Source organism: Berghia stephanieae, chromosome 1, assembly GCF_034508935.2.
Source record: "Berghia stephanieae isolate SIO BIC M18660-M18661 chromosome 1, UCSD_Bste_1.3, whole genome shotgun sequence".
Taxonomy (NCBI): Eukaryota; Metazoa; Mollusca; class Gastropoda; order Nudibranchia; family Aeolidiidae; genus Berghia; species Berghia stephanieae.
The window spans coordinates 132,561,179-132,585,465 of NC_088360.1; the positions used below are offsets into that span (position 1 = coordinate 132,561,179).

Consider the following 24,287-nt stretch of genomic DNA (forward strand, 5'->3'; position numbering starts at 1 on the left):
AACCCCATTTAAAATATGGCATGTGGGACTTATTGCTAGTTTGATAAGGTGTACTGGGTAATATTACTTTAAGATGGAGAGAAAAATAAAGTGAGTAAATGTGACTCGTATTTAAGGGAACAATATAAAACAAACGATGTCTCGGCCTTTTGTTTTTTTTTTGTTTTTTTTTTTGTTTGTTGCTTTAGGTCTCTTCCAACACAATTGAGGTTATATGAGAGACCGCTGAAACAAAAAAACAAGCAATCTAACAAAAATAGTACAAATGTCAATCAAAATCATAACCTAAAGATATCATAAGCTAAATTATAAATAACCAAGAACAAACAGGCAGAGGATTTACAGGAAAAAAAATATCCCCTGTCAAAAATACAATCACAAACCAAAGAAGCAGGATAGGCTAGTAAAGAGAAGAAGAAACGACATCACTATCGGATCGTACACCCATGCGAACATCATAGGTATATGATTCAAGGGTGATGCTCCCATCCAACCACCCGCTCGGCCTTTTGTTTTGTATGGTTCCCTTATATGAGTCACATTTACTCACTTTATTTCTCTCTCCATCTTATTGGCTCATTTAGGCACCTCTAGTTTTTATTAATACTTAAGCAATGAGAATCTCAGCTTTGACAATAAGTAAGAAAAGTAAATCAAGATATATATATATATATATATATATATATATATATATATATATATATATATATATATATATATATAGATATATATATATATTGTGTGTGTGTATTACGCTGAGCGTTTGTGATTTTCAGGGTAATTGGGTATAAGTGACCTCATGGAATTAGTCGAGTTAGCTCCATCATCTTTTACACTGGATGAACCCGATCGTTTACCTTTATGAAAGAAAACAGAAGATACTTTGTAAGCCCCGACACATATCTTGTGAAACCAATAAATATTAATGACATCTAAAATAATACAAGGAATGATCATTGCCAGTTGTATGTGGCCGAGTCGGTTGAATCCGGGAGTGTTGTACACGCTGTAGACTCGACCCCAATACGACGGCATCACAGCAATGCGAACCAAGAAAAACGTCAATGCCATTGCGATTCCATTTCCAACAAAAGGAACGCTCGACTTGTCATAGCCAAGCTGCGTTAAAAACCATCTGAGGATGACAAATCAAAAAGCCTTCAATAATCAATCATAAAACTAGAGCATTTATATAGAACAATATCAGAGGCTCCTACCGCCAAAGACAAATTTATTTTAAATTATGCCCTTCCGCCACGACATCAAAAGGCATTCCACGAAGGAATATAGATAATTCATCAAACAATGTCTGATGTCAACAGGAATCACCCATGTTGTCCAAGTGAGCAAATTGGAGATTAATAATCTTGCCCAAGGAAAAAAAAAAACCAAAAGTGCCTGAAGCGGGGCTCGAACCCGGGAACTTCCGGGTCACAGTGCAATGCCTTAACCACTCGGCCATTTAACCCCCCCCCCCCCCCCCCCCCTAAAGACAAATAAGACAAGAAAAGCTGAAATTTGAGACCAAAAAGCGAAATCAACTTTCCATAATAGATTGTGACATTATTTGCTGCAGATAATATGATAGACAATCCAAAATACAAAATACATTACTCCAATGATACAATATATAAAATGTGTAAAAGTTTGCAATCCAGGGAAATAATAAAAAAACCAGTGCATTCTCGTCCATGATACAATCAACCATATTCACAGTTTTTACAAGATAAGACTTTACTTACTTACCTAGTTATCTGAACCAGCAACTACCTGAACTCTAGCTCTTCGGTCTTGTGCCATGACGTAGAAGTTAGTGATATATTTGTAGTTGTTCCATGAGACTATAAAGCGTGTTACTGATGCTTGGATTTGGTAGGGGGAATGTGCATCTCAGGTTTTCAAGTGGTTGATTTTCAAGAAAGTGGTGTGTTACTGTTTCATTGGGGTGTTGACATAAGGGGCAGGAAGGGGATGTATCTTTTGTAATTTTGCTTAAATGGCTGTTGAGATAAGACTTTTAAAAAAAATTTCCCTCTTTTGAAACGTGTAATTTTTGTTTTGACTGGAACCGCGGATGAAGTCTGTTTATGCGGAATGATTCTGCGAAAAGCAGAAGAGTAAGGGTCTCTGCAATATCCACTAAACGTGCCCAAAGCGACAAAGAGTCCCTAGCCAACACAGTAGATTCAACCATTTTACAATGAAACACCCCATACATCCTAAGTCTTCACACCCCATACATCTTAAGTCATCACACCCCATACATCCGAAGTCTTCACACCCCACACATCCGAAGTCTTCACACCCCATACATCTTAAGTCTTCACACCCCACACATCCGAAGTCTTCACACCCCACACATCCGAAGTCTTTGGATAGACCAGGAGAGGGTCAGAATAAAACTGACTCAACTTACTATTGAAAACAGCACCTTTGTGAAGTAATGCTCTATGAACTGAACTGTGGGTACATCTTGGCTTTATCAAAACTTCACATGAGTGAGGCTATCTATATGGTCTAGTGGTATGACATTCACCTCCGGATCGGAAGGTACTATGTTCCGAGTGGTACATAGTTGAGTCCTTGGAAGAGGCACTTTACTCACATTTTCTCATCGCACTCGGGTGTAAAATGAGTACCTGACCATTAACAGCTTTGTGTCTGTCCAGAAAAAAAATATTGTAATTACGGTGTTATGTCAAGTTATTTTCCATATGAAATTGTATGAAGAATTATATCAGATACTCACCTTTGGTTCACAAATGGAGTAGACACTTCAGCCACCAGGCGATAGTTTGCAAAATAAGGTAGAACACCGTAAGTCTATGAAAAAAAAATATATATATATAAAATAAAGCATTACAAAGGTTAAAAATAAATGAAAACACTTTTCATATAGAAGGAACGAAATTGACGTCACTCAGCTCTATGTTACTGATTTTAGACAGTCATTTTAATGATAAGTTCACATTAAATTGTATAAATCAGACTATATAAGTACAAAATTACACATATTTTTGTGTATTGGTAAGAAGATACATCCGGCTGGTGGATGTTTTGAGTATTTTAACTAAAAGCACAGCATCAATAAAAATCAAGACAATTACAGTACACCATCATTTATCCCACAGTCATAAACTTATCATTTACGGTTTGGTGGAAGTGTTGTAGAGTATAAACTGTGTCCAAAAAAAACCCCAAAAAAACTTCAGCTTTTATATAGAGCGCAATATCCACTAAAAAAGTGCTCAAGGCGATTTCAAGGGGTCCCTGAACAGCAACATGTAACATATAGAACAAGACCAACAAAATTACGGTTGACCCTCGCCATACAGCTCTAAAACTATCCAAGTTAGACCTTTTCCGATGTCCATCATATTTTCTGAGAAATTTGCCCTAAAATTGCCAAGTTTCAATATCATATACCATGTATTAAGCGAGATACAGCCACAAACCAGAATGAAACGCAGAAAAAGGGTCCCATATTTTCCTAATTTTTTTCTCTTTGTGAGCCATCCAAATAAATGAAACTGCATAACTTTTTTATTTATGAATGGATTTTCAAAATTCAAATAGATTTTTACTCAGTGGAGATAGGGCTTTGAATTAAACGTAGTATTTCCCTACAAAATTGAAAGAAAAAAACATTTTCATAGTCATTGCTAATAAACGACATTAGTCACTGCAATTTCCCATACGTACCATGACATAATAGTAGGCATAAATAGAAGCACCGTGATGAAACAAAAAGAATACTTCTCCGATCTGTTTGTAATGGATGGTCATTATAATAATATCTGGAGAGAAAAAAAAAAAGAAAGAGAAGAAAAATAAGATTTAAAAACAAAACAATCATATGAAATTAGATGATGATGATAATAATAATAATAATAACAAGAAGAAGAAGAAGAAGAAGAAGAAGAAGAAGAAGAAGAAGAAGAAGAAGAAGAAGAAGAAGAAGAAGAAGAAAATAGATATCAATGTCAACAACAAATAATAAAATATTCTTTTTAAAAAAAAAAAGGAGAAGAAGAAAGAAAGAAAGAAATACCTGATGTCATATAGCCAGCAACCACAGCACAGCTGGTCCTTACCAAAGGCGAATCCCACCTGATAGAATAAACAAAATGAAAAAAATAAGAATATATTGACACTCCTAGACTATCTCCCATGAGAAAAAGGGAATAAATGTGAAAACATCTACTAATCAACTACAAACCTACGGAACCACTTCAACAAGCAACAACAACACACAACAAACCAAACTCATGTAACACACAGTCCTGACGATGGCCACAAGGCCTGTAACATCGATGTGACTGACTCCAACATCGTGGTAAATATTACAATAATAATTCGCTCCATTGTTAGATGTCGAGCACTATTTGTACCATATTTGTATTCAACACGATTAGATTATCATAATAGTTGAAACATTACAGGTAAAAATGTGTGTGTGTATATATCAGAAAACTCTTGAAAAGCACCTCTGAGCACCATGTGAATCCCAGCCCTATATGAAATAATAATAATAATAATAATAATAATAATAATAATAATAATAATAATAATAATAATAATAATAACAGGGTGTCCAGCAGATTATCAGACTTAAAAATCCTACCTCCCCCCAAAAAATCCTACCAAGCAATTTAAAAGCAGGGGTGAGAATGACTGGTCACAAAAAAGGAGGAAATTTTTCATCGTGAAGATCATGACCCATCCATGCGACCATAACCTATAAATTTGAATTTCACTCAAATTTACTGAGATGCAATCCAAAATTTGTCTTGCAGCAAATTCTGACACGACTCGGTGGAATTTCAAAAGTTGAAAGTGTAATTTAAACATTTGGTGGTTGTAGTAGGGATGATGATGTGATGGTTGTAGTAGTAGTGGTGATAGGGATGATGTGGTAGTAGTGATTGTAGTAGTAGTAGTGGTCGTATGGATGATTGTGTGGTGGTGGTTGTAGTAGCTGTGGTAGGAATGATGATGTGGTGGTTGTTGTAGTAGTAGTGGTGGTAGGGATGATGATGTGGTGGTGGTTGTAGTAGTGGTAGTAGGGTTTATCATGTGGTGGTGGTTGTAGTAGTAGTGGTGGTAGGGATGATGTGGTGTTATTTGTAGTAGTAGTGGTGGTAGGGATGATGTGGTGTTATTTGTAGTAGTAGTGGTGGTGGTAGGGATGATGATGTGGTGGTGGTGGTGGTTGTAATAGTAGTGGTGGTAGGGATGATGATGTGGTGGTGATTGTAGTGGTAGTGTGGTCTTAGAGATGATGATGTGATGGTGGTTGTAGTAGTAGTGGTGGTAGGGATGATGCTGTTGTGGTGGTTGTAGTAGGGTTGATGATGTGGTGGTGGTTGTAGTAGTTGTGGTAGGAATGATGACGCGGTGGTAGTTGTAGTAGTAGTGGTGGTAGGGATGATGTGGTGTTATTTGTAGTAGTAGTGGTGGTGGTAGGGATGATGATGTGGTGGTGGTGGTTGTAATGGTAGTGGTGGTAGAGATGTTGATGTAGTGGTTTTGGTGAGTGTTTTTTATTCAATGATGATAATAGCAATTTGTCAAATAGGAGGAAAATGTCTCCGTCTATAGATCAAACACAAGCAAAGTGTAAAAATAACAGGAACATAGTCTTGTATTAGTATTATTTAATATATTACTATATGTAGTATAAATCCATTCTTATTATTAGACATAAATTTACTTTTTGTAAACATTTAATGAATTGTCCTTTCCATATGTAAAAGGCCTACAATGCTATTCAAATAAAAGGCCAGAAAGTGTTGTTTTGTTTTGATTTTTATTTCATAAAGCAGGCTACAATATCTTTGTTACCGAAACATAGTGGTTATTCAGCTTAAATACAACCCAATAATTTCTCAAATTTAAAGCCATAGCCCAAAGGTAAAAAGAAAGAAGAGTAAATTAAGCCAATCACCATTGCTCTATTCTAATAATATATTATTATCTCTGTATAACCAGATGATTATAAGAAAGAGAGAGAGAGAGAGAGAGAGAGAGAGAGAGAGAGAGAGAGAGAGAGAGAGAGAGAGAGAGAGAGAGAGAGAGAGAGAGAGAGAGAGAGAGAGGGAGAGAGGGAGAGAGAGAAGGGGGGGGGGGGTGTATTAAAAAGGCAATAGGTACCTACAACGGAGAAAAAAATCCAGACCATTTGCCCCTCCCTTCCCCTTCAACCATCAACCAGCTTATCAAAGAACACCATTGGTCTTCTGTATCAATTTTGACATCTGGTGCCATTCTGTCTGGCCCGACGTCATAAAAACGGGACCGTCACCAAATTTCAAGAGACTGAGCACAGGTGTCAAAATATGACACAAGACATAATGGTGATTTTGTGGTTTTGAGGAAAATGCTTGACACGGCAAAAAATCCGACCTCGGGTTCAATTATCCGACTTTTTCCTACCAATCCGACCTTAAGGTAAAAAATCCCACTTTATCCGACTTATCCGACCTCACTGGACACCCTGAATAATAATAATAATAATAATAATAAAAACAACAATAATGACAATAATCATAAATTTCTTGTGCACCAGACAGCATGAAAAAGCTATAATTATAAACCTAATAGGGAAGAGAAGTTGTGATGTCACACCCACTGCTTTTTTGGTTCCAAAATCATTGGAGGTGTGTATGTAACCAGCCCTTCGGAGGACTAATAATGAATAGGTTACATATTGAATCAAAAGAAGGCATAACTATATTAGGCAGATTATTAGGATTATTGGATATACAAGAGCAAGGAGGGATGATCTTTGTAGATCTTTGTTTGTTTGTTTTTAAGAGTTTTACGGCGCTTGTAATACATTTCGGGCATATCAGCGCCAGTAGAAAGGAAGACAATGGGACAGTATAAAGTTCTAGAATTACAATTAAAGCACCCAAGAAAAATTAAGATCTTTATAGATACACAGCATATATTTAGACTAGGAAAAAAGATACCATTACTATGAAATCAGAAGATGAATGAAGATGAACTATACAAGGTATATATGTATCCAGTCCTCTTTCAGAGTGGTTTTACACTTCCAATGAAATAGGAACCAGTTTTTTTGACATCACACTGTTCTTCCTATATCTTGTTTGTTTTGATATTGCCATCTACAAATTATGAAGTGATTACCATATGGGTTCCTCAGCGATTTCATCATCATACAACATGGCATATGCACACATACAACTGACCACGACCGAGTGGACAGTGGAATTCACTCTGTTTGAAACAAGAAGAAAGGAGAAATATTACAAATCAGAGCAAAAATTAACGAAACATCGAAAGTCCAGACAAACCAATATCATAAGGAACACTCTCAGGGCTGCCATGTTCAGTAAGTCAAAATGAGGGAAGGAATAATAGGTACACATGCACATACACACACTGCCAAAATTAAAAAGGGGCAGCAGCCGAAAATACACAATAATACACCCAATGGATTTAGTTTAAAATATCTCAGTCATTGACCCTAGTATTGGAGGTATCATAAAATAATACATCATAAACTCAAATAGAGATAGTGACAGACAGTACACAATAATATTACCAATTGGATTTAGTTTAAAATATCTCAGTCATTGACCCTAGCATTGGAGGTATCATAAAATAATACCTCATAAAATTAAATAGATATAGTAGCTGACAGTACACAATAATACTACCCAATGGATTTAGTTTAAAATATTTCAGTAATTTACCCTAGTATTGTAGGCATCATAAAATAATACCTCGTTCATTGACCTCCCTAGAATACAATATTATCTGACATCAACTACATTCACTTTCAAGGGACTAATCAAAGACACAAAATGTGAATTGATTGACCATAGAGGAAGATATCACAGTCATATTCTCCTAATACTAATAACTATCAATGACTGGGCTGAAATGCGGGACAGTAGTCCCAAATACGGGACACTTTGTAGCCGTGTACTCTTAATCACAGCAATTTTTTTTTTCAAAACCAAGTAAAGGACTTTCGTAAATCTATAAAATGAAAACTTTGTTTATGTTTTATACACCAAAAATTGATTTTAGATTATTGACTGAAATCTAAAATATCTTTGCACAAGTGTGTGCGTTATAAAATCAAAAATATTACAACAAAATATCGCCCCCCCCCCCTTCCCCTCACCTAGTGTTCCAGTCAACTTGTTCTTGGACAGGCAAAAAATTATAGCGAGGAAAATACTTGGATGAAAGCTTTGGGCTGATGTAACTGGATCATTTAAAAAAAAAAAAAATGATTTTAAATAAATAATATTTAAAACACAACAATATTATCATTATAATTAATAATAATAATAATAATAATAATAATAATAATAATAATAGAAACAATAATAATAATAATATTAATAATAATAATAATAATAATAATAATAATAATAATAATAATAATAATAATATAGTATACTTATACAGAGCCCATTCATCCACAAACAAGTGCTCTTAACAATCATTCAGACTATATAAACTAGCATACACACTAACAAGCGTACACACATACACCCGTACACTCAAACCCACATACGAAAACTTCTCTGCATGCACAAACACAAACTCTTTACATACACACTACTATACCATCCACCATAATATCTATATATATATATATATATATATATATATATATATATATATATATATCTATATATATATATAGACGTTACATAGACACGTGCTTGATATTCCTAAACAAACTTTAAAGAAGACAATAACTGTGTCTATATATATAAACTGTAAATTACCTGTACAAATATAGAAAAAATGCAGAGCTGCAAGCAGCCACTGGGTAATATGTGGTGTCAAAATACAAGCTCTCCAGCCGACGACCCATCTTTGATATAGTTATGGATGTCTATCACCAAATCATCCTGTGAAATAAAATTGATTGAACCATAACAATAGTCCAATAAAAGGATTCCAACAACACACACACACACACATACGCACACTTGAGCTTGAACTTTTATATAGCGGAATATCCACTCAATGTGCTCAAAGCGGTTTACAAGGGGTCCCTGACCGACAACAACACGTAACATAAAGGACAAAGCATGACGCCTGTTAGGCTATATTAAATTTTTTTCGGACATAAACAACGCTGTGTTAATGGCCAGGTACTCATTTTACACCTGAGTACGGTGAGAGAATGTGAATAAAGAGCCTTTTCAAAGGACTCAACTATGCGCCAAGCGAGGCTTGAACCCAGGACCTTTCGATCTGAAAGCGAGTGTCAAACCACAAGACCACATAGCCGCACATGCAATGCATTAGATAATCTACAACTACAACAAATGTGACCCAATGTCTCAAAATGGTATTTTGTCGGGATGAAACTGATGCTAAAAAGTCAAATTAAAGCTAAACTGGTCGAAATTATGAATTACTAGTATTTAGTACTCTAAAATATGATATTCATTCTCCACAATAAAGAAAATAAGCAAGTCTGATATTTCTGGCTACAAATTCAATTTTCAGCAACTTAATCATCCCACTTAATACCATTTTGAGACGAGGGATCACAAATAATTTGTACTACCAAATCTGTTTCACAAAAAAAAACAAAAAACTAGCAAGCGTAAAAGGCTCCTCTTAAAAAATTGTCAAGAGAAAAATAAAAGACAGGAAAAAAGCATACCAGTCTTTTTAAAAATGAAGCTGATATATAAAAGTTAAATAAAGAAGTATCTATACCACAGATAAAAAGTCATCATATAAGTTATAATTTATAATACAATATTAATTTTATCAAGTACTTAACACTATATTTTATGACCTAATATTCCATTCATTATCAGTTCAGTAGTGTCAACACAAAATCTTTTTAAAAAGTCAGTTAATATGCCTTTTATTTTTATCAAATGAGTGTTATGATAAGATGAAGGAATGTAGGTCAGATAAAGTGAAGATCAACGCAATAGACATCAGGATAATGCATTAGGTCACTGTCTGACTGACGACTATCAGCAATTTATACATTCTTGGGCAGCAAACAATGACATGCGGATAACAAACAGCGTTCTTTTTGACTTGCTACTACATGCACAAATTTATTGAATACCAATATATCAAATCGAATGTAAACAAATTCCAGTCTTAAATGAACTTCAGAAAAATACTCGCTTACATGTTATCAATTTGTCATTACCTACTTAAATATGTGACCCATAGTCTCAAAGTGGTACTATGTCGGGATAAACTAGATGAAGCAAATTGAATCCATAGCCTCAAACATGAAACTTGGGGTTCATTTTCTTCGCTATGTTGGAGTGGGGGGTAAAGTGGCCGAGTGGTTTAAAAATTCTTTTTAAAAATTGAGCTTTTATATAGCGCAATATCCACTAAACATGCTCAAAGCGCTTTACAAGGAGTCCCTGCACAACATCAACATTTAGCACTGAGGAAAAGATACGGCGCCTGTAAGGCGATATAATTTTTTCAGAAAGAGACAACGCTGTTAATGGTCAGGTACTCATTTTACACCTGAGTACAGAGAGAGAATGTAAGTAAAGGGCCTTTTCTAAGGACTGAACTATGCGCTGAGAGAGGCTCGAACCCATGACCTTCCGATCTGAAAGCGAGTGCCATACCACTAGACCACATAGCCGCACAGTTAAGGCAGTGCACTGTGACCCGGAAGGTCCCGGGTTCGAGCCAGCTGCAGACACTTTCGATTTTTTTCTTCCTTGGGAAAGATTATCAACCCCTAATTTGCTCACTTGGACAACACGGGTGATTCCTGTTGACACCAGACAACCTGTTTGATGGATTATCTGTATTCCTGCATAGAATGCCTAGGCGACGATATCTTATGATGTTGTGGTGGAAGGGCATAATTAATTATGTTGGGAGTATAATACAGTGTATTTATCATCTCTTGCATTGCAAACGATTCTAAGGTCCTATTTCTCATCACTGCATAATCTCTAAATTCACCAAGGGTGACCCAGGGTCCGATTCATCTCAACATGATACTGTTTTGGGACTAAGGGTCACATCACATATTGTCTGTAATGTTTATTGTGACTGTGTGACGCATGAATCGAGAATGCATGTAGGCCGTGCTGAAATTCTGTACTTATATAAACTGTTAATAATAAGCCTAATAAAATATAATTCTTCATCTAATTCATGTCGATTCAACATTCTAATTACAATTTTTTTCACTGCAGGCACTTATTCGAGATTCAAGTATGATAATTCGTATGGAATAAAAATCTTTTTTTGGGGGGGCTTTTTATTTTTTTTAAGTAAAAAGAACGAAAAATATGAGCTGGGTTATGGGGGCACCTTCACAACAACTTGCAAAAAGTGCCATACAAACAAAATGGTGGATCTTCAATGCAAAGAGACAAAATACGACACAAAAAAAAAAAGAAGTTAAAAAAAAAAAAGGGGGGGGGGGGGGGGGGGAAGAAGGTCCCATCCCAACCTTAAAATTAAAGATGTGAAAAGTGATTTGCACCAGTTTCCAGCATCATACCTATATGCCTTACATCTACAAAAATGTTACAATAATGCTGCTATGCGTTATACATTTGCTGGTGTTGAGCTAAAAATAGACCAATGTTTCATAATGGAGCACGCTCATTATAGCTTGACAACATTTCCTAGGAGGGTAAACTGGCCAACAGCACCCAGTTGTGATTTCCAGTCCATCTAGTAGCTCTCAGGCACAAGCATCATTGCTTTACTCCACAGTTTCTTTTATTTACCACCTGCAGTACTAGAATTATTATTGATCATATTAAACTCAGTCATAAGGGTAGAGTATCTTCTGTCTGAAAACAAGTCTTGATGCTGCATTTTTCCCACATTGAAGCCAGCCAACTTTCTTTTTTTTTTCTATTTTTTTTTTTTTGGTTGCACTTTCCTATTTGGCAAACAGTATTTTCCACTTTTCCAGAACGTCTTAAAATTTAAAAAATCTTTTTCAAAATGTCAGCAAAGTGCATTAATTACAGTGATAATTTTATTACATTTAATTTTAAAATCGATTGACCTGATGGGTCTGAAAACTGAGGAGATTTTCTGACTTTCGGGTATTTTCTTTGGTAGAAAAAAAATAATCCTGACTTGATGGTCATGTCTATTTTTAGGTTATTTCAGTGCCAGTAGAAAGGAAGAAAATGGAATAGATAGTCAAAATAAAATTTAGAAATACAAAATTAAAAGTAAAAGTACCCAAGATAAAGTTAGACAGACTCAAATAGGGAACGTATGTAGATTGCAAGACTATACCGTCACTGTAGGCTTCTTAATTAAGATGACCTAAAAATCTCATCCAGAAACCAGCACAGGTTCCCACTGAGAAGAATACACTCAAATACTTACAGAATATATCCAAAACAGAAAACATAACTCACAACACATACAAGTAAAAATAAAATCATCTCCCAAAACAAATACTAAACTTTTGACTATTTCCCTCTCCGCTAAGGACTACAGAGAGGGCCAGGACAAAACTAAGCAATCTTATTCCAAGACAAAGACATAAAGCAACTAGGACAACTGATATATAAGTATAAGGGGATAGAGGACACAGCAAGTGACCTCCTTCCCGCCATGGGAGGTCAAAGGAATCTGTCCACCCAATGCTTGATAGTCATATATAGTTTTGTAATAAATAAATAGTTGTCACGATTGAGTTTGATTTATTTTCACCTTACAGCACTCGCAATGTCGCTTCTTACTCATTAGTAGAAAACGGTAGGGGCTGCCTGAAGCCTGTGATTGTGAAAATACTAACGAAAGTGTGAAAATGGAGGGGCTTCTTATAGGAACGATACAGACAATGGACGTTTCGGGTACAAACCCTTCATCAGCACAACAACACACAAATTAACGTTGAAAACAAATAAAATAAAATGCAGAATAACTTTACAAGTTATTTTGCATTTTTTTTCCACATTACTTTCTACTTTCGTTAGTACTTACTCATTGAGATCTAAGTCAAGTCTAAGTTACAACAGCACAATAACTGTCTGTGCTGTGTGTTAACATATAATAATAATAATAATAATAATAATAATAATAATAATAATAATAATAATAATAATAATAATAATAATAATAATAATAATAATAATAATAATAATAATAATAATACTAATAGTAATGAATAATGGGAACAGCTTGGAAAGAAATCCATCACTCTCGTATTAACGTAATAGTAATAAGAGAACGGGTTTAAGGCTAAGGGTTTTCTTCATTCATAATTTTGTCTCCTTACAGTCTACAGTTCGGACCTTTGTTGAACTTTTGATGTTGATTGCATCTATCTGTTTATCTACAATTTAAAATACAAATACACCTGTGACAATAACAACAACAACGGCACAGGCGTTCAAGTGACACTTCTATGACTGCGACCTTTGACTATGATCTATGCAGCTGTGTTTCTATTTACGACACGAACAATGTCAAATGACGGTAGGCTATAGAAAAACAATTTGTGAGTTGTTCAACAAAATATAGAGCTCGAGTTGCCGTTGCAGTTGTAGACAAAAATAAATAAATAAATAAAGCAAAACATAGTTAATAATTATCATGATACATAATAAAACGTGTGAGTTGTTTATTTTTCAATAATAATAATTTTTTTTTAAAGCTTACGTCGACTCTTATTACGTGGATAGTCCAAATCTAAGGCACCAAATCAAAGGAAAACAGATTGGCCAGCCAATTTTTGTTGTCGACTTGTTTACTCGAATTGTTTCGCTAAATTTAAAAGTTAATGTTTTTTAATGTATTCGGGGACCAGATGGTACTTATAAAAAGTTACCAAGATTGATAATATTAAAATTAAAATACGTTTCTTGCTTTAACAAATACAGACCTACGCATTTGAAGAAAAATTAATGCACGTATTTTATCCAAAAATATAAAATTTTGGGTTAAATAATTGAATGCTCAATATATTTTTATATAATATGATTTTATTTAGACTATCATGTTCCTAAATCTAAATAACTCCAATCTGGCATTATTATTTGTCTGCTAGCCTGCTAGCCCTGAGACACGAAGAAAAATGGAAAAGAAAAAAATTAAAAAGTGGAAAAATTGACAGTCTACAGTGACAGTGCACATGAAAATCTAAATCAGGCGTTCAGAAGACCTTTACAAAGATATAATGAGTGCATTTTGTTGACCCGTCAGTGTCTGTGAATAACGACAACAAACTTCAACTTCAGGGTTGAGATCACCAGTCACCACTAAATAACCTCATCATAAGTAAGGCACCGGTGAGTGGAGTGGTGAGCTGCATTGTTGATAATTGACTCGGCACTTGCAACTTGCAAGAATTTTTTTTGTTCAAAATAGAGATATGGATCTTGATGATGTCATTTTAAACTGTTTTTACTATCCAGATATTACAAAATATTGTTTCAAATAAGAACCGTGAAAGCTGCTGATTCAACATGCTTGACTGTCTGCCACAGCCACAAGACAAGACAAGAGCCTTACCCATATATATACGCTGGAGCTTGGTTATGACGAGAACCTCCATTCAATCCTTTTTATTCCCGAGCCCTCATTAATAACCGATTTTCAAGGGAAAGAACTACATAATCTTATTTTGACCCTTTAAATACATCAATAATCCTTTAGAATAGTGTACAGGGTGCCGCCAGACTTCATATTAAAGTTAAAGGGTCGGACATATTTCGGCAACAGTTGCCTCATTCTTTAAGCCACCTGGTCACTTTCGGATCAGAAGGTCCTGAGATCAAGTCTCTCTTGCCTTATAGTTGAATCCTCGGACAAGGTTCTTTACTCACATTCTCTCACTGTACTCAGGTGTAAAATGAGTGTCTTGCCATTAAAAGCGTGTTGTCTCTGTCCGAATAAAATTGTAATATCGCCTAACAGGTGTCTTGTCTCATCTTACATGTTCAGTGTTGCTGTTGGCTAGAGACGCCTTGTAAAGCGCTTTGACTTTGAGCATGTTCAATGGATATTGCACTATATAAAAGCTTGATTTTAAAAATATATTAAAAAGAATATATATAAATATTTCAAGTATAATTATGATCAACTTCTACAATGTTGTTTCGAGCATTCGCTCTCATCAGAAAGTGAATGAACTACACTTTCACTTTCACTTCCTGATGAGAGCGAATGCTCGAAACAATATTGTAGACGATCATAATTATACCTGAAATATTTTATAAATAGCTCCTTTTATAAAAAAGTTGAGCACTATTATTTCATGGTTTTTATTTTTATAATTTATATATATATATTTTTATTTTTTTTTCTCTTCACCAGGTTCAACGTCTTGAAGCAGCCACAATTTTACAAACTAACATATATTCTTTATCTGAAGTACGTGATCAGAACCTTTTCATGACCATCTTCATCATCTGGTGATCAGTGGTTTGAAATAAGGAGCAAAATACTCATTATAAATGTTTCTCATATCATTAAAAGTTGTTGAAGAAAGCAGTGCCAGACACTACAACATTGTCGGTGAACACGCCATTTTTGATAATGTCTTGAGACTAGAGAAGAGGTTAAGCTATATTAACCGATTATTCTGTTAACATTTCAACAAAAATAGGGGAAAGATATGGAAAGAGTTTTTCTAAAGAAAAATTAATCAAATGATACATTAGCAATGTCTGAAGAAGTAGGAATGAATCATGAGGACTTTATCATTGTAGAAAATCCAGACTTTTCAAATCAGCAGAATCCTATATTGGTAAATGCCTCCCAGTGTTCCATTGCAACAGGGGTTGAAAATGATATATTGCCACCACCAAGGACACTTGATGATGCTCCACTTCGGAGGAGGAAGAGAAGAGCAGAGTCTGATGCTGGTAAAGATAAAAAACGGAAATATGTCAAACAGCCGAAAAAGAATTACCCAGAATCCGTTGAAAAAGCTTCATTAAATGATGCACAAATTAATCAAAATTCTCTTTCAGAAGAGAGTGAAAGAAATATTGTAAGTTTTCTTCTTCAAAGCCACACCCCGGATAATCATAGTTCGAGCTTAAACCAAGATGACAGTGTGGTAGAGATTCAACGTTCCACCTCATATGGTCTTCGCAAAAAATTTCAAAGCAAAGATTTCAGCTATGATAGCGATTTTTTATACTACGAAAATGAGGATGACATTTTGGTTCGCCCCCACATATGCTCTGACTGCCATTACCGATTTAGTACCAAGAGAGAGTTACAACATCATCAAGTCTCAATGCACAATCATCACGACTGTGACCAGTGTGATAGCAGGTTCCGAACTCTGTTAGGCCTTAAAAGACATGTCAGTGTCAAGCATAGTCAAACCGAACCGGCACAGGCTGAAATATATTCATGTTCAGAATGTAACTTAAGTTGCTCCACCCAAATGGAGTTAACTCAGCATCAGTCATCGGTGCATGGCCGAATTAAAGATTGCACATGTGATTTGTGTGGGAATGACTTTACAACATTATTAGGATTGCAAAAACATATTTCTTTGAAACATAGTGAGACTGAATGCACATTGTGTAACCAGACATTTAAGTTGGGACAAGCACTTCTAGATCATATGAAAACTTGTGGGAGGGAGACGAAAGCATCAGAAATTCTTGGAATAAAAGTACGTAAACCGAAAATATTTCCATGTAAAATGTGTGGAAAGAAATTCTCTGAAAAAAGTAATCGGATTAGGCACATGAGATTACACAAAGGAATTCTTAATTTCACATGTGATCATTGTGGAAAAAAGTGTTCTGAAAAGCAGTCGTTGCTGAGTCATATTCGTCACATTCATACTGGAGAACGGCCTTACCATTGTCACATGTGTCCAAGCTCATTTGTGACGAAGTCAGATTTGAACAGGCATCAAATGACTGTTCATACCAACCGTCGCTGTTTTTCATGCTCTGATTGTGGGAAAGCTTTCAAAACCCGTGAAGCTCTTAAAAGCCATTTGAAGCACGAGAGGGGAGAGAAACTGTGGCAGTGTGGTGTCTGCTCCAAGAAGTTTGTTACCAAAGGAAGTTTGAAGGCCCACATGGTGGTCCACTCCGGTATCAAGATGTACGAGTGTGAGACGTGCCAGCGCCAATTCACCCACAAAGGTAGCTTGGAAGCTCATGTGAGAGTCCATACAGGTCTCATGCCCTATGTGTGTCCAAAATGTGGCAAGAAATTTGCGCATTTACAAAATCGAAATCGACACTTGCGCACAATGCATGATGGGACTGACACTGAGGAATGTCAGGATTAGCTAAGACGAGTTTTATTGTGTTCAATTTTCAAATTTTGGTCTCATTTAATTTCAAGCGTATTTATTATCTATACATATCATGGCAGTTAATTACAAATTTTACATGACATACATAGGCTTACTGTGTATATCTCTTTGAATTTATTGAAATAATCAGAGACAATCCAATTTGTATGTATCCATGTATTTATGTATGTATGTAGTATGTGTGTATGTAAATGCTAAAACTTGCACAGTTGCTACTAATACTTCTACTACTACTACTACTACTACTACTACTACTACTACTACTACTACTACTACTACTACTACTACTACTACTACCACTATTACTACTACTACTACTACTTCTACTACTACTACTACTACTACTGCCGCTGCTGCTGCTGCCATACTGAATAATCGAAATTGAAGTTGTTTTAATGTTAATGGTAATCGTAATCAATCTGCACTTGATATAGATATTTTTAATTACAGCTTAGGGCGACCATTGTGCAAATCAAGCTTAGGGAGACCAGACCTATATGCTAAGATTACAGATGGAATGAAAAAATTTGCACAGAATAGTAGCTCCAGACTTTGACTAACATCAAAAAATACTTTTTTGTCCTTTTTTGACATTTATGTGAAACATAGAAAAATAATTGGTCGCCCTAATATTTACTAACACAAATAACAATATTAGGGTAACCTCTCCTGTACTAAACGAAATATAAGCTTTGAGGTGACCGTGTACAAATGATACTTATGGTGACATATCTATTTAGGAATTTCCAGTATTGGGGAAACATAAATTATGCATGTGTCTCCCTAACACTGGTTTCGTTCACTAAATTGACTGGTACGGTATAATAATGTCACCAAAATGAGCATTGGTACATGGTCACGTCAAAGTTAATGTTCCGTTGAGCATGTAAGGGTAGACATAAAGGAAAAGACACCAGCCTGCGGATTGAATGTGGTGTGGGATGAAGAGAAGCAGTGCATGTTCAAAATATTGGGGGTCTCAACAACTCCATACTGCTTTAGTAGCCTGTTACAGGTTGGCACGGACACCACCGACAGAAAGCATGTTGGAAAAACAGATATAACAAAATATATACAAATATCTAACACAAAAAAGACAGAGGAGTGTTTTCTGTCCACATTGTCGTGAATAGATTACCATTTAGAATTTGTGCATTGATATCATTATCACATTCCCAAACTTTATGTTCAGGTCATGGAAAAGTGACTGCTTCTGCTACTACTACTTCCTTTGGATGACAAATTATATTGAATAGTAGAAGAGTAACATAGTCAAAAATCACACGGTTCTGGTTCCTTGTCACACCCCTAGCACTGTTCCACTCAAGAAGATATAACTTATTTACCCCAGGCTCTGTAGTTATCCTCAGATGTGGTGTTGACTGCAGAGGATATACAGTCTCACTTCCGGAGCAATCAGTTTCTGATACATACTGTGGAAATAATACAACATTTTTACAAATAATTTGTTGCTTTTTTATCAATTTTAAAAATAAGTTTCTTGTCAGATTCGTTAGCATTTTCCATGTTTTGTCTCAAATTTGTTCGAGTTTCCAATGTTGTCAATACAACAAAAATAGTGGGATGAAAATGAGAATTTGAAGTGTTTAAGTTTTCTGTTTGCAAAAAGATCCACGTGATATATAATGCAATAACATTTGTATACCTTTCTGCTTGGATTGGCGGGACAGACATGTGTATATACATCTTTTTTTTTCACAAGTGAGAGTTATTATGGGAATGTTGACCAAAGTATGTTAAATGCAAAAAGTCAAAGAATTTGCAACAAAAAGAGGGGGGGGGGGGGGGTGATGATGATACACCGAATAGTGAGACAACTGAAGGTCGTCAAATTAAATGGTGTCTCCTCCTAGACGAGAATCTCATGATCGCCACCTGGGTGGGGTTCCTGACCTCCCATAGTGGGCAGGGGGGGGGGGGGTACATACTGTGTCTTCTATCCCCTTATATCTGTTTTCCAACTTGCTTTCTGCCTTTGTCTTGGCATGAGATTACTTGGTTTTGTCCTGGCCCTGGCCGGAGTCCTAGATGGGAGGGAAACAGTCAAATGCATAGTTATTGTTTTGGGAGATGATATTTTTTTCCTTGTAAATCATCTCTCTGTAATGTATTATTGTTTTTTTAATGTATAATGTAGGCATTTGAGTGTATTCCTCTTTGTTGGATTTTGTGCTTGTGTCTGGATGAGACTTATTATAGGTGATCTCAAACTAGGTGCATTGGTGGTATGCTCTTGGAATCTACATCTGATCCCTATTTGTTCCCAGTTCCCCTATGTCTTACTTTTTCTTGGGTGCTTTAATTTTAATTCTAGAACTTTTTACTGTCCCATTTTCTTCCTTTTTATTGGCGCTGATATAACCTAAATGTGTTGCAAGCGCCGTAAAACCCTTAAAAACAAAAACAAAACATGATCACCATTGGAATTAAATGTTTCCTCCTCTCTGCTAACGTGAAAAGTCTCCATTAATTCATTGAATGTTTTATATGGTTGCACATGTTGAGAATACTACTATGTACTGCTACTACTACTACTACTACTACTACTACTACTACTACTACTACTACTACTACTACTACTACTACTACTACTACTACTACTACTACTACCACTACTACTACCACTACTACTACTACTACAACTACTACTACTACTACTACTACTACTACTACTACTACTACTACTACTACTACTACTACTACTACTACTACTACTACTACAGTTGTGTTTATTTATATTTTATATTTGATTGTTTTTAAATGTTATGATTGGCAATTATTTATTGGTGTTAGAATAAATCAAAATTTAAAACAGTATATTATTACTACGTAATCAGTACCAGTTTTATCATTGTATCTTATTTCATGTCACAGTACTGTCTTGTCATCATTAGAATGTCTGGGTGTGACATTATGAACGGAGAGGTCACTATCGCTATTTCTTTTACCCCCATTCATCCGTTTTCCCTCTCCACTTTATTCGGGATTGTTGGATGGGGAGCTTTGACCTCCCATGGTGGGCAGGAGGTCACTTGCTGTGTCTTCTATCCCCTTATGCTTTTATCTGTCATATCTGCATTATTTGCGGCCGCAGATATCAGGGCGATCCGCAAATTTGGGCAAATTTCCCAAAATTGGCAAAATTTGGCAAAGTTTTTTTTTTTTTTTTTAAATAAAAAAGCGAAAACAAAATGCACTTGAGGAAATGGAGTTCTTGTACACCGGCTCAGGCGTGAATATGGCTAAAGCTGAGGAGTTCTTCCCTCATTGCATTGCTTCACCAGCAGAGAGAAGAAAGAAGCCAGACAACGGTTTTCTGATGCTTAATAAGCCTTATCAGGCAACATATGCCAAGCTTCAAAAATGCATGTCCGTTGAGGGGCAACCCGGCTTGAAATTTTTGAAGGGTATTAGGATTTTCAGTCCAAAGAACATTCCTCTCTTATCTGGATGAGACTTTTAGTTGATCTCAAACTGAGTACTTGGATAGTGTGCTCTTGTAATCTACATAATATGTTTCCTATTTGAATCAATTCCCCTTTGTCTTACTGTTTCTTGGGTGCTTTAATTGTAATTCTAGAACTTATTACCATCGCATTTTCCTCCTTTTTACTGGTGCTGATATGACCTTAATGTGCTGCAAGCGCCGTAAAACCCTTAAAAACAAACAAAACAATAAATGTGTCGCAAGCACCGTAAAACTCTTTAAAACGAACAAAGATAAGTCCGAAGGACGAATGGTCAAAAGCCAGAAAGAAAGATCTACCTTTTCCCCACTGAAGCACCTGTCTAAAATCTTAGCATTTATATTACTAGAGCAATATCCACTAAACGTGCTAAAAGCGCTTTACAAGGGGTCCCTAGCCAACAGCAACACATAACATGTAGGACTAGACATCAATCACCGTGAGGCGATATAACAATTATTTTTTTCGGTCATAGACAAAGCTGTTAATGGCGAGGTACTCATTTTACACCTGAGTACGGTAAGAGAATGTGAGTAAAGAGCCTTTTCCAAGGACTCGACTATGCGCCGCTTAGAGCGGGACTCGAACCTTGGACCTTCCGACCCGAAGGCGAGTGTCAACCTCAAGACCACATAGCTGCATATGATATCTAGACCGGTGTCATTCACATCAGAGTCTTTTCCCCAATTTTTCACTTCACAAGAGTATCAAGTGCTGTAAAAGTCGTAATCAAAACACAATACTCAGCATGGCTTGTATTGGTCAAGGATGTACACTGAAATTGACGTCACTCAGCTCTTTGTTATTGTTTTTAGCCAGCCATTTGTATGAGCAGTTCTCACTAAATTAAATCATCATACTATAAACATTCAAGGTTACACATAGTTTTGAGTATTGGTACGTTATAACCGCATAGCATTATACATTGGTATGTTTTAAAGTGATGACTTGATTCCTGGGAATGTTCCGTTAATAGCTAAAGACAAATAATGAGAGCCCACTCAACACCTGAGTCTGGTGAGAGAATGCGAGTAAAGTGCATTTTCCAAGGATTGAACTTCGTGCAGCCAGGGCAGGATCGAACCACAGGACGTACCGATCGGAAGGCGAGAGTGACACCACAAGACCATCAAGTCACACACTATATAATAAGACTTAATCACCAACTCCAAGACTTGATAACGTTTAACGCAGCATTTTATTAGGTCATCCAATGAACATCACATGAGTACGTATCTTATATAATTATAATAAATATAATATCACAGACTATTTAGATTGTTTTAAATTTAAAACTACAGTGGACCAGCCTAAAAACCCTGTTATAACCGAATCCTGTTATATCCAGATCTATTATACTGAAGTTCCACTGTACTAAATTATTTCATTAAAATTGGAATAATAACGATATTGCAGTCTGTATAATATTATGCTATAAGTGTAGGATTGTCGAAAAATTTTGTACATTTATACAAATATCATCATCGTATATATCGAGATTAATGAGCATTAAGAGTATACATTTTAATAATTTATTGTTTGGCAATGATTCATGAGTACAAAACAAAAACAGGTATCTAATAGCAATCAATATTCAAATATCAAGCGTTAATAAGTCAACTTATGCAGGCATTGTGGATAATCAAATAAAAGGTAAAATATTTGAAAACCAAAGTTTGAGAAGCGGTCTAGGCGTTGTGCTCAAATTGAAATACGCACACGAAGGTGCAAGGACAATCGCCATGTAAATCTTATGTGAAGCATCATCTTGACAGATGCGATACAGTGTTCGCTGGGTTCTAGCACACCAGATTTCAGCAGGCACTTCAATAAATACAACACCATGGAGCTGGCTGACTGACAGGAAGTTTTGGTTGCCTCCCATTAGCATCGGATTTCGGCCCGCTCGGATTCTAGCACCCTTTATGGCCTCTCACGAGAACGTGCTAAAATACAGAGAGTACTGTATAGAATCCCTATCATAAAAAAAAAAAAAAAACTTGAAACAATGAAAAAAGAAAAATAATGTCACAAAATAAAGAGGACGCTAATGTGTTCAATCCAAATCTCATTTCATAAACTCGTAGATAGATTGACGTGCGATATTCCATCATCAGAATTCAAATACAGTATACAATGCCATAGCCCTTTTAGATGAAGACTCCAATGACCCAGCAGTATCTTGACCTCAAATATTACGATTTTATCTGTCAAACTATTTTTTCCTTTAGAAATATGTATTATAAGCCTAAATTTAAATGTTGATAAAATCCAATAAGGTAGCCATTACCCCAGAAACAGCAATATATTTTCAAAAATATTGTTTTTCCTTCTTCCCTCATATTATACTGTCATAACCTACAATCTTGTATTATAATAGAAAAAGTCACACCCTTTTCTGCCGTACTCTGAAATTTTTTTGCCAGAAAACTCGTCCTTCAAACATCGATCGATTAAAATGACCCTCGTGATTGCAAAAACCATCACGACTTCGAGAAGTCCCAGTTTTGAGAGCTTTTCCCAAGAAGAGGGTCTTTTTAATCGGTCGATATTTGAATGGCCAGATTTCTGGGTATATATATTTAAATACGATTTTTTTAGAGCGCGGCAGTTAAATGATTATTGAATCAAAAATGTGCGCTCACAATATTGAATCTAAATTATTCTTATACCAATTTACCGTAGAATCTGCATAAAGCCAACACTCTTAAAGTGAACTTCTGCTTAAAGTCAATACCTTTTTTTAGTACCAAATTTTCTGATCACTAAGTGTGTTCCATTGATAATGGATAAAGTCAACCCTGCTTAATTAAGATCAACCAATATTTCTGGTCCGGCGGTGTTGGGTTTATCAGGATTCCACTGTAGTTGTTGTGACGTGTTTGTTGTGATCGAGTTGTTCGTGAAGCGTCTTCTAAAAGTGGCTAATGCTGGATGTACGTGTATTTCTTTAGTTAAATTTGAAGCGAAGTTCGACAGAGCCAGGCTCTTCCTCATCCGAGGTGACCCCGACAACAAGATCCCCAGACCCCAATGAAAAGACGACTGCGTTAGAATTGTAATACACCTTATTGCCGTTCACGATGGAGAAGATGGTGGCAGCGCAGCCGTCATTTAATTTAACCTGGACAACGCTGGCGCCGTTAGTTGGTCTGATGACGTACGTGGGGTTTTTCGATTCAGACACGATAGGGTGGCGGAAGACTTTATTGTTGCCTGGTTGATCTGTTGAAAAGATCATCGAATGAAAATCGTTAAAATAATATCAATGAAGAAATAGAGGATATGTAATCACAAATATTTACCAACAAGACCAACTTGGTTCAATGAATTTGATTGGCTTAGAAATGCTCACGAAGTTCTAAGATTGGAGTCAAACTTTCGTAATTCTACGGAAATTTTTGTAATAGTTGACAGGTCTTCGAAAAGAGCTAGTGGATCACAAAATGCGGTGTAAGTGTAAGAAAGCCGAATTTGTTTAATCCTCTCCATAGTAACTATCGGTTTATTATCACATT

At 35.8% G+C, this 24,287-nt stretch overlaps 3 protein-coding genes across 5 annotated transcripts in view; 1 reads left to right on the forward strand and 2 right to left on the reverse strand.

The window, feature by feature from the left end:
* Nucleotides 1-748: 748 nt before the first annotated feature.
* LOC144963220 (TLC domain-containing protein 4-B-like) lies at nt 749-13,735 on the reverse strand. 2 transcript variants are annotated; one of them, XM_078897043.1, is made up of 8 exons: nt 13,648-13,735; nt 8,778-8,903; nt 8,162-8,245; nt 7,156-7,245; nt 4,052-4,110; nt 3,703-3,797; nt 2,750-2,823; nt 749-1,135 (listed from the first exon to the last, which is right to left on the reverse strand). In XM_078897043.1, exons 2-8 carry the CDS (start codon nt 8,864-8,866, stop codon nt 751-753), a joined length of 876 nt encoding a protein of 291 aa, XP_078753169.1. In that variant the 5' UTR covers nt 8,867-8,903; nt 13,648-13,735; the 3' UTR covers nt 749-750. The 2 variants fall into 2 exon arrangements, with proteins under 2 accessions (XP_078753169.1, XP_078753170.1); XM_078897044.1 differs by lacking the exon at nt 13,648-13,735 and adding an exon at nt 13,265-13,307.
* Nucleotides 13,736-14,023: 288 nt separating this feature from the next.
* On the forward strand, nt 14,024-20,117 carry LOC144963221 (uncharacterized). 2 transcript variants are annotated; one of them, XM_078897045.1, is made up of 2 exons: nt 14,024-14,276; nt 15,304-20,117. In XM_078897045.1, exon 2 carries the CDS (start codon nt 15,653-15,655, stop codon nt 17,252-17,254), a length of 1,602 nt encoding a protein of 533 aa, XP_078753171.1. In that variant the 5' UTR covers nt 14,024-14,276; nt 15,304-15,652; the 3' UTR covers nt 17,255-20,117. The 2 variants fall into 2 exon arrangements, with proteins under 2 accessions (XP_078753171.1, XP_078753172.1); XM_078897046.1 differs by having other exon boundaries at nt 14,027-14,265.
* A 1,831-nt stretch (nt 20,118-21,948) lies between these two features.
* Nucleotides 21,949-24,287, reverse strand: part of LOC144963231 (neutral protease-like) — a 22,637-nt gene continuing 20,298 nt past the window's right edge. Inside the window, exon 14 of the mRNA XM_078897069.1 lies at nt 21,949-23,994. Within this exon, the coding sequence (XP_078753195.1) occupies nt 23,720-23,994 (275 nt within the window). The 3' untranslated portion in view covers nt 21,949-23,719. The remainder of the gene's footprint in view (nt 23,995-24,287) is intronic.